This window comes from Spermophilus citellus, assembly GCF_964194105.1.
Source record: "Spermophilus citellus genome assembly, chromosome: 16".
In the NCBI taxonomy this organism is placed as follows: domain Eukaryota; kingdom Metazoa; phylum Chordata; class Mammalia; order Rodentia; family Sciuridae; genus Spermophilus; species Spermophilus citellus.
The window spans coordinates 9979342-9990422 of NC_138196.1; the positions used below are offsets into that span (position 1 = coordinate 9979342).

The following is an 11081-nucleotide window of genomic DNA, read 5'->3' on the forward strand; positions in this document are numbered from 1 at the left end:
GAAAAATATTCTTTTTGATCACAGGAAATGTTAAACACATTTTTTAAAGACATTGCAAAATGTTAATTGGGGTATTTACATTTTAAATGGTTTTATTTCAGGTGTTTCTGACTTTTATTTTTACATTACTCAAATTTTATCAAATTATAACATTTGTATTTCTAATCTGAACCATTAGACATATATTTACTGTTTTTATAGGAACTGAGGTAAACACTACAGTAATTGGTGAAAATGATCCTATTGATGAGGTTCAGGGATTCCTCTTTGGAAAATTAAGGTATGTATGTATATTCTATTTATTTCTAAAAAAATGTCCTTTATTCTCTTTAAATCTTCAGAGTTCCCTGCATTCCTAGTGTCATCTTTTTCATGATTATTTAAGTACAGATCTAATAGCACTTTATATTTGTAGTCTAAACTGGAGAAATGCCCACTTTGCTTCTAATTAAAAGTGAGCAATTTTCAGTTATTGTGAAATTTGTTAATTTTATTTATTTATTTATTTTGCATTACTGGGGATTGAACCCAGAAGTGCCCTACTATTGAGCTACCTCTTTGTTTTATTTTGAGATATGTCTCAGCAAGTTGCTGAGGCTGGCCTTGAACTGGAAGTCTTCCTGCCTCAGCCTCCTGAGTAGCTGGAATGACAGGTGTGTCCCATCACGCCTGACTAAATCTCTTTTTTCTTAAATGACCTGCCTGTAGCTTCGGTTAATTTTCTTTCCCTCTCAGTTAATGGAATAAAGTTAAATACCAGTTTTTGATTGAATAATAGGGTGAACCAAATTGTTTTATTTAATTTTTTTCTCATAGATGGGTGTTTAACTTGGAGTGATTGTAGCTATTTGCTTATCCTAAACATAATCTGAAAAAAAGTAAAAGATGTATAATAGATTTTGTACTTGCTCAATTAAAATACATTTTATTAGACTAGGCTTTATGAAAGGGGAGAGAAATTTTTCATTTATTTTATTTTTTTGTACTGAGGATTGAACCCAGGGGTGCTTAATCATTGAGGCACATCCTTAGCCCTTTTTTTATTTTTTATTTTGAGACAAGGTCTCACTGAGTTCTTAGGAACTTGCTAAGTTGTTGAGGCTGTCCTGGAACTTGCTGTCTTCCCGTCTCTGTCTCCAGAGTGTTTGGGATAAGGCTTGCACCACCATTTCCAGCTAGAAAATATTCTCTTTTTTTTCGTACTGGGGATTGAACTCAGGGGCACTCAACCACTGAGCCACATCCCCAGCCCTATTTTGTATTTTATTTGCTTAGCACCTCACTTTTGTTGAGGCTGGCTTTGAACTTGTGATTCTACTGCCTCAGCCTCCCAAGCCACTGAGTTTTACAGGCATGTGCCCGGCAAGAAAATATCCCCCCGGGCTGGGGATGTGGCTCAAGCGATAGCTCGCTCACCTGGCATGCATGTGGCCCGGGTTCGATCCTCAGCACCACATACAAACAAAGATGTTGTGTCTGCTGAAAACTAAAAAATAAATATTAAAAAATTCTCTCTCTCTCTTTAAAAAAAAAAAAAAAGAAAATCCCCCCCCTGCCTTTTTTTTAAAGAAATGTAAACAATTTTTTAAAACATTTTTTTTTAGTTGTAGATGGACACAATATCTTTATTTTATTGTTTATTTATTTTTTAAATAAATGTAAGCTTTTTAAAAAATATACCTTTATTTTATTTATTTATTTTTATGTGGTGTTGAGGATCCAACCCAGGGTCTCACATGTCCGAGGCAAGCACTCTACCGCTGAGCCACAACCCTAGCCCTGTTGTTTATTTTTTATGTGGTTCTGAGTATTGAACCCAGTGCCTCACATGTGCTAGGCAAACGCTCTACCACTGAGCCACAGCCCCAGATCCTAGAAAACATTCTTCTTCTTTTTTTTTTTTAAGTTGTAGACACACACAGTATCTTTATTTTTATGTGGTGCTGAGGATCGAACCCAGTGCCTCACGTGTGGGAGGTAAGCCCTCTACCACTGAGCTACAGCTTCAGCCCCTCCTAGAAAATATTCTTTAAAACAAACAAAAAATTTTTTTGTGTTTATTTTTTTAGTTGTAATTGGACATAATACCTTTATTTATTTACTTAATTATTATTTTTTTTATGTGGTGCTGAGGATCAAACCCAGGGCCTTACATGTGCTAGGCAAATGCTCTACCGCTGAGCCACAACCCCAGCCCCTAGAAAATATTCTTAATGATACTATTTAAAGTTTCACAATTCCAAACCATTTTTATGAAAACATCGTAGTATTTTATAAAGAAAAGTCTTCTTAGACATTATTTTATCCTTCTATTTATTTATTTTGGTTCTGTGAATTGAATCCAAGGGCATTCTACTACTCAACTACATCCCCGGCCTCTTTTTTTAAACTTTTTATTTATTTATTTATTTTAATTATATTTTCTTTTTTTTTTTTTTTAATTATCAAGGCTCAAGTTCATATAGGTTTTTTTTTTAAAGAGAGAGTGAGAGAGGGAGAGAGAGAAAGAGAGAGAGAGAATTTTAATATTTACTTTTTAGTTATTGGCGGACACAACATCTTTGTTTGTATGTGGTGCTGAGAATCGAACCCGGGCCGCACGCATGCCAGGCGAGCGCGCTACCGCTTGAGCCACATCCCCAGCCCCTAAACTTTTTATTTTAAGACAGGCTCTCACTAAGTTGCCCAGGCAGGCCTTGAACTTGGGATCCTCCTTTAGTTTCCCAAGTCATTGGGATTTCACCCATGTGCCACTGTGCCCATCTTCTAGAACCTCTTTCAAGGGAATAAATCCCATTTATGAAAGTTCTGCCCTCGGGCTGGGGATGTGGCTCGAGCGGGCACCTGGCATGCGTGCGGCCTGGGTTCGATCCTCAGCACCACATACAAACAAAGATGTTTTGTCCCCCGAAAACTAAAAAATAAATGTTAAAATTCTCTCTCTCTCTAAAAAAAAAAAAAAGAAAGTTCTGCCCTCATGATTCAATCACCTTCCAATGGCCCATCTGCTAATACTGTCCCATTAGGGGTTAAGATTTCAACATGAACTAAGGGTGTGGTGGGAACAGTCCATCAGTCTGTAGGCATCATCTATAGATTCAAGATTAAAAAGGCATAATCAATTATCTCTCTCTTTTTTGAAGAAAAAAGAGAATAAGTGTCACAGTAGAATGGGTAGAGAGAGGTGATGGGAGGGGAGGGGAGGGGAGGCGGGGGATAGGGAGGGCAGCAGAATACAACTGACACTAGGATTACTGTATGAATACACATGGATGTATAACCAATGTGATCCTGCAATCTGTACATGTGGAAAAATGAGAATTCATACCCTATTTGAATCAAATGTATGATATGTCAAGATCATTGTATTGTCTTGAGCAATTAATAAAAAAAAATTATGCTACAGAAAAAAGTGAAGAAAATACCCTCCCCCACCTCCCCCCAAAAAAATGGCATATCAAAACTGGATATGGTGGGGCTGGAATTGTGGCTCAGCAGTAGAACACTCGCCTAGCACATGTGAGGCCCTGGGTTTGATCCTTAGCACCACGTGAAAATAAATAAAGGTAATGTGTCCAACTACAACTAAAATATAAATATCTTAAAAAAAAACAAACTGGATATTGTGGTGTATACCGATAATCCCAACACTATGGAGGCTGGGTCAGGAGGATCCCTTGGGTTGTTTGGAAGGTGAGGGATCTGAGAGAATATTTTAATTTCTTCATTTTGCATTTAAGAAATTTTAAGTTTCTAGCTGGACTCATGTAATTCCAGCTCTTTAGGAGAACTGAGTCAGGAGGATCACAAGTTCAAGTTCTACCTTGGGGATTTAGGAAGACCCTCTCTCAAAATAAAAAATTAAAAAAAAAGAGTTGAGCTTGTATCTTGGTGATTAGAGAAGGCTAGAGTACCTCTTGGTTAGGGGAATTGAGTTTTTAACACTTAACAGAACATAATCTCCCAGCCATAAGTCTGTCTGACATAAATGTTACATCTCTGTCTCTGATAATTATTTCAGTAGCTTTAAATGGATTGTACTGTATTTCAGTATAAGAATTCATAACTGAGTAGACAGTTTATCACTATATATAGGCTGGAGGAAATTCATCTTGGGACTGGAAGAAATTTTTACCCAATTTTCTTTGAGAAATTAAAAAGATCTAGAAAAGTATAGAGAATAATATATACCCATACAACTCACCGCCCAGAATTGATTGTTGGTATACTTGTTTTTGTATTCCAGAGAACTGCTTTGTAAAGTTTTCTTTTTTTCCAAATCCTAATATAAGACTTCTTTTACTTAAAAATAAAACAGTTCCAGTAAAAAACTACAGGTAAAGTTGAAGGCCCCATTTTTTTCTTCAAAAAAGAAACTCCTAGTTTCACTAACTTCTGCTATAGTTGGGAATCCCTATTATAGTGCTTTATATTTCAGTGTGTAAATTTTACGGTGTTTGAACTGATTTCCTATCTTATTTTTAGAGGAATATAATTGTACTGTAATTTTTTTTACCTGTATCCAAGAAGGTTTTTTAGAGTTGAGAGGGGGAAATTGTGAAGTTGGAGTCCTTGAACAAGTGTACTTTGAGAGAGAAAAAACAATTGAGAGGAAAGGACTGATTTTATATTTCTTTCAGAGACTTACACCCTGACCTGAAGGAACAGTTGAAAGAACTCAGAAAGCATCTTGTAGACAGTACCAATGAAATGGCACCTTTGAAAGTTTGGCAGTTGCAAGGTGATGAAAATTTAGAGAGATCGTTTCTGTCCTTATTTTATAAATTTTGTTGTATTAAATGCAGAATTTGAATTTGATTGAATGTATTCACATAATTCTAAGATTTTAAAGACCAAGCAGGTATGATTAATTGACAAGAAAGCAAGTCCTTTTGTAGACAGAGAACATTAGGCCTTAAGTACAACATAAATGAATGTCAGATCTTTCAGTGACCAGACGTATAAGCTTGGATGTTAGAAATATGTATCTTGTCTTTATGTTCTTATATGTGTACTTTTTTGTTTTTGGTGATACAGAGGATTGAATCTGGTTCTTGCTACGCAAGGACTCTATCATTCAACTACAACTCTCATTCCCCATTCATTTCTTAAAATATATACCTATATAATGTGAAGGAATATAGGGGGTAGAACGTGCGTGTGTACTTTTCTGTTCTGAAGAGCAAGTTACCAAGCCCCCCCCAATGTAATTTGCTAAATGTCTTAATGTTATATTGTGTGCTATATTGTAAATTCAGAAGAAGGAAAAGAATTTGGGCTTAATTTAGCCTCTTCTAAAGGTGTTAGTATGTGTCCTAGTGTTTTATTACAGAAAGATCAGGATTGGCTCAGTGAACACTCTGGGGATCCATGAGGTGGGAAACCTGAAATTGCACCATGGGAACTTTTTGGAATGGTTGCATTCTATGACATTCTTTATTATCAAGAAAATAGTGGGAAGAAAAGGTGGTTTTTATGTGCTTCTCATTGTGTTAGGCTAATACTTTCTAACTTGTATCTGGCATTGTTGCAGACCTCAGTTTCCAGGCTGCTGCCCGAATCTTGTCTGCTCCTGTGGAGTTGGCTTTAGTGGTGATGAAAGATCTTAGTCAGAATTTTCCTACCAAAGCCAGGTAACATTGAGTAAGACTTTGATATGTTCTTCTTCTTCTTAGTGATATACCAATTATCTTCATATTTACATGCTAAATGACATAAGTAAAATATGAAAATGCTTAGAAAATATAAATTTTTATTCATCACTATTGTGAGTGGAACCCTCTTTGTGAGAAGAGAACAAGATCATGCATGGTGTGGTTGACAGATGTAGGCAACATTCTTGGCTATTTACTAGTTGAAGTGACTTTGCAAATGAACAATTTCTATTTACATCACTATCTCAATGATAGAGTGGGAATAACAATACCTGCCTTTTAGAATTGAGTGAGTCACAGAGTATAGCATATGCTGATGTTACTAATCTAGAGTGTGCCACAGACCATGGCTTTCTCAGGGGTTGTACGTGTGTCATCTCATCGAATCTTGAAGAAGAAACTGAGTCAGGGAGATGAAGTGACTTGTTAATGGTAACAGAATATGTTTTTTTTTTTTTTTTTTTAGATTGTGCTGAGGATCAAATCCAGAGCCTTATGCATGCTAACCAGGTGCTCTAACACTGAGCTACCGCCCAAGAATAACATTTTGATTTTTTGTTAACATTGCTTTCTATTATTAAGATTATTTATAATTGTTTTAAAAGCCAAATTTTTAGAAAGCGTTGAGATAAGTGGTTGCCTGCTTCTTTCTTGAGTCACTGCAGTGTTTTGACTTTTGATGTGAGATGCTTTATAAATAAATTTGTTTTTTACTTAAGTGTTGTTGGTCTACCATCCTACTTGAAGATAAAGATGGAGAATTCCACCTTCACCATAAGTGCTTAAAGAGGATGCACAATCTGCTGCCTTAGTTATTTAATATTATCTTTTAGTCTGTGAGCAGTAAAATCATATATAGGAGCATGGTACACATTTAAGTAAGAACTTGGAAACAACTCCACTTGTTTTAAAGTGCTGCTATTTGCTTCTTTTTGTTTTGTTTTGTTTTGTTCTGTTTATTTATATTTTATTTGTTTTTCAGTACTGGAGATTGAACCCAGGGCTTTGTGCATGCTAGGCAGGTGATATATAGTGATTTAAAATTGGACATGTATGAGAGTAGAAGTATGTTTATCAATTGTATAGGTTTAAAATTTTGTTCATTTTTTGTAATTTATTGAACAATATGTTTTATAATTAGAAAAATAGAAACTGAAGATTTGTCTATTGTGAGCGCTGATAATGATTTTGTTCCTTAGAGCAATAACGAAAACAGCTGTGAGTTCGGAACTTAGAACTGAAGTGGAAGAGAATCAGAAGGTATTAACCATTGGAAAATATTGACTGTTTTGTATTGTACCTTTCAAGAAGAAGTCTGAATTTAATCAGTAGCATTTAATACTGCTACTTTTCATTTATCAAGGATGGTGATATTTTGTTCATTTCTATCTTATGTTTTTAGTTTTTGACCAAAATTGAATATGAATGTACTTGAAAGATCAAGTGGTTCTACCACATTGTTTAAAAAACAGCATTATCTGATGTTTCACCCTGTTGAGTTCCTAACATGTTCCCTAACAGCATTTCATACTATGTTTACCTCTTCTTAGAGCATCCACTTTCAACTTTTAGCTGATTCTTCAGATAATTTTCTTCAGATTTCTAGTATGCCTAAGTTGGTATTTTATTTTTTAGCTTTCTATTTCAAGGATGATATTTATCTTTCTTTCACTGTCAACCCCTTAGTGTGCCATTACTTCTCCATATTGGTACTTGTCCCATTTCCTCAGCCTTCCCTATTGCAATTTTATCCAGTTTTGATCACTCAAATTTGGATAAGTTGCTTTTTATGTCAAATGTGTACAAGGCATCCTGGGGCTTTCCTTTAACCGCTTTTCTCGGGTTCCATGTCTTCTTTGTTTTTCCTCTCGTATTTTGATACAGTATATCCTTCTATGTGAGAAAGTTGCAAGGGAGGTCAATTTTAACCTTTGTAACATAAATTTTTCACTTGTTTTTATTGATCGGTTGCTAGGTATGTGGCTTTAGATTGGGAGTCAATTTAGAAGTTTGAAGGATTACTTCTTGAAATTTTGATGTCCATTGTGGTCGTCGAAGTTTGAAGCCTTTATATGAGACCTCTTTATGCTTCCTGGAATTATTTGGAACCTTTTTTTTGACCCTAGTAATTTGAATAAACTGATTAGAAGCCTTATGGATGAGACTTTTTTACTATAGGGTGTTCTGGTGTGGCCATTTCCTAGGGTACCCTGATTTGTAGAGACTGCCCAGGCCTATCAGATTCTTAGTGCTTTGCACTTCAATATGAGCAGTTAGCCACTTATCACTAGACACTTGAGGAGAGTCTCCAATACCAAAGACAAGAGACTGACATCCCAAACAGGCTGCTTTAGAGGAAGTGAGCTGGGCACTGTAGTCCAGCCACTAGAGAGGCTGAGGCAGGAAGTTCATTTGAGCCCAGAAATTCAAGGTGAGACTGGACAACATAGCAAGGCCCTGTCTGGAAGAAGTGGGGGTGGAAACAAAAACAACAAAAAGAAGAGGAAGTAGGCATCACAAAGAGAAGAAAACAAAGGCACTCTTTTCATCCTCAGAGAGCCATGAGAATACCAGCAAAGAAGAATTCAAGAGCATGAAAATCTCCTGGAATTTAAAAATGTGACAGCTGTAGGAAAACTCTCATCAAAGAGACTGATCAGTCTCCAGAAGATTTGTGAATTTTCTGCCTGGAGGGTATAGTCTGGCTGCCAGGGTTATAGAAACCTGGTAGGGAGAGCATTTGGAAACATCTTCAATCTCCCATTTTCAGCAGGGACCCCTGTGCTTATCTAATTTCCCACAGCCCACAGATTCTCTGTTTTGCTCTTTCCAGGCCATGAGCCTCCATTTTTCTGGAGTGTAGGGTTCAGTGACAATAGTCACCGGGCTGTGTGGGATCAACAGGAGGGCCATGTCTTTTTTTTTTTAGAGAGAGAGAGAGAATTTTTAATATTTATTTTTTAGTTTTCGGCGGACAAAACATCTTTGTTTGTATGTGGTGCTGAGGATTGAACCCGGGCTGCAAGCATGCCAGGCGAGCGTGCTACCGCTTGAGCCACATCCCCAGCCCAGGGCCATGTCTTAAAGAGGCTTTCTGCCAGCCTCTTTTATACATGTGTCCTTTGGGCTGTGAATTCTTGAGTCTTTGGGTGCTCCACTGGGTAACTTGGGTTTCTTATTGACTTTTCCTACCTTCTACTTAGCAATAAGCTTTCTTGGAATTGCTAGTCCAGTTATTACTCACCCCTTTCCCTTCTGCTTCCAAAATTTGTTGGCCTTTTTCTTTTCTGTTCTTTTTGCCCTGTGAACTCATAACTAAAAAAGGTTCTTTTCCTGGCTTTTCAGTACAGTTTCAGGAGGGAAAAAAATACTTGTGTTCAATTCACTGCCTTTACACCAAATTTCCTTAACTTTTATGTGTAGGATACTAATTAATTAAATAGTTCTGAGAAATAAGCAAACCAAGTATTTCTCAAATATTGACTGAATTGACAAAACTATTTAATTCAGGGGCAGGAGATATAGCTCAGTTGGTAGAGTGCTTGCCTCACATGCACAAGGCCCTGGGTTCAATCCCCAGCATCAAAAAACAAAACAAAACAAAACAAAACTATTTAATTCAAATTTCCAGAATAATAATATCAAATAATACTTAGGCTTTCCCCCACCAAGAAGACAGAACATTAAATTGTGCAGGATATATTGGTGTTTCCTGGGTTCTTATTGCTTTTGAGTAAAACATTTTATTAAAACATAAAGTACATAAAAAATGCATCCCAAAGTATAAAACATACAAAAATGTGCCCAGATCCCGAATCTTCTGTTCGATTAATTTTCCCAAAGTAAACTCATCTGTGTTACTAGTGTCCGGATCTAGAAACAGATAAAAACTGTATTTACCAGCTGAGAGTTAGTTTTTCTGACTCCGGAATAAGTGGACGTGTGTAGTTCTTCTCTCCCATGGAAGAAATGCCAATTCTCAATTGATGCAACTCTGCATTGTCCCCGTACCCCCCCCCTTTTTTTAAATTGGGAAGTATGTATTCGTGGTATACAACCCAATATTTTGAAATATATGTGTATTTTAATATTATCCCCTTATCTTGCTTACTACTTAATCCTGATGGCCATGAAGCAACAGCTATGGCTTCCTCATTGTTTTGTTCTTTTCCCATGTGACACTAGATCTTAAAAGTATATTTTTTCTTAGTCTGCTGACAATTAGTGGGTGAAGGGAGCTCAGTGGTTCCCTCTCCAGCTGTAGGATCCTAAGGGATTAAGTTTTGCTTCTGGTATCTAATTTCTTCTGGTTTCCACTATGTGGCTCAGTTTCCTGTGGTATAGAATATACCAATAATAGTTTCTTTTGAGAGAAAGAGGAATTGAATGGAAAGGTCATTATTAACAGATACTTCAACATGAAATCAGAGCAATTTCCATTGGCTCAGGCAAATCTCAGGGACTGCATAGCCACCTGAGTGCAGGGCCGTCAGCATCTGGGGACTGGCAGGTGAAAGACAGCATGGAGGCCAGATCTAGGCAGCAGGAGGCGTTGTTGTCCCCAGCACAGCAGCTTAGTTTTTTGGTGTGCCTTGGTTTGAAGGAAACCCTTTTTGGTGTGATCCCTGAACTTCATCAAGAGGGTTCAGCTGTTATTATTGACTGCTGTCACAGCCTTAATTGATATCACAGATAGGGAAAACAGCAGAAATGTAAAAAAAGATAAGGGTAGAAAGCTTGCCCACTATTGTCTGGCACTGGTGAACAAAAGTAAGAGTCTTTGGGTGCTCCACTGAGTAACTTGGGTTTCTTGTTGACTTTTTTTTCAGACAGGTTTTAGAATTTCCCTTATCATCATTAGCATGAGGGAAGGAGGAAATGGAAGAAAGGTGTATGTCCTATGTATCAGCACTTTCATTTATTATATTGAATTCAAAGAAGATGTGTGAGAGTATATGTGAGAGTATATGGAAGGAAATCTTAACCCCACCTTAGAATATCAAGATTTGTACAGACACTAAACCCCAGCAATGCAGAAGGGTTTGTTCAACACTCTTTCACCATTCTCTAATAATTTCCTTTTTCTTTTTTCAGTATTTTAAGGGAACTTTAGGATTACGGCCTGGAGCCTCTGCTCTTTTCATCAATGGGCTTCATATTGATTTCGATACACAGGATATATTCAGGTACAGATGATATTTTTTTTCTCATTTTGTAAGTTTTTATAATGTGTATGTAGCTCCTTGTGATGTGTTCAGATTGTTGTCCCTTCTTACTGTGGCATGAGGCAAAGACAATTTACCAGGCTGTACTCCCTAACCCCAAGGGTGTGGAGGTGGGCCCATGCTGTCCCTGGGGTGGACATTGTGATCTAGTGCCATCTTGTAACATAATGCATGTTCAAGGATTCTGTTTTTCAAGGATGCC

The 11081-nt window shown here is 36.9% G+C and overlaps 1 protein-coding gene across 1 annotated transcript in view; it reads left to right on the forward strand.

The window, feature by feature from the left end:
- The window catches only part of LOC308635415 (UDP-glucose:glycoprotein glucosyltransferase 1-like), a 31070-nt gene extending 20195 nt beyond the window's left edge, over positions 1–10875 (forward strand). The window contains exons 7-11 of the mRNA XM_081269832.1: positions 202–280; positions 4641–4741; positions 5534–5633; positions 6854–6914; positions 10749–10875. Of these exons, the coding sequence (XP_081125958.1) occupies positions 202–280; positions 4641–4741; positions 5534–5633; positions 6854–6914; positions 10749–10850 (443 nt within the window). The 3' untranslated portion in view covers positions 10851–10875. The remainder of the gene's footprint in view (positions 1–201; positions 281–4640; positions 4742–5533; positions 5634–6853; positions 6915–10748) is intronic.
- Positions 10876–11081: the final 206 nt, after the last annotated feature.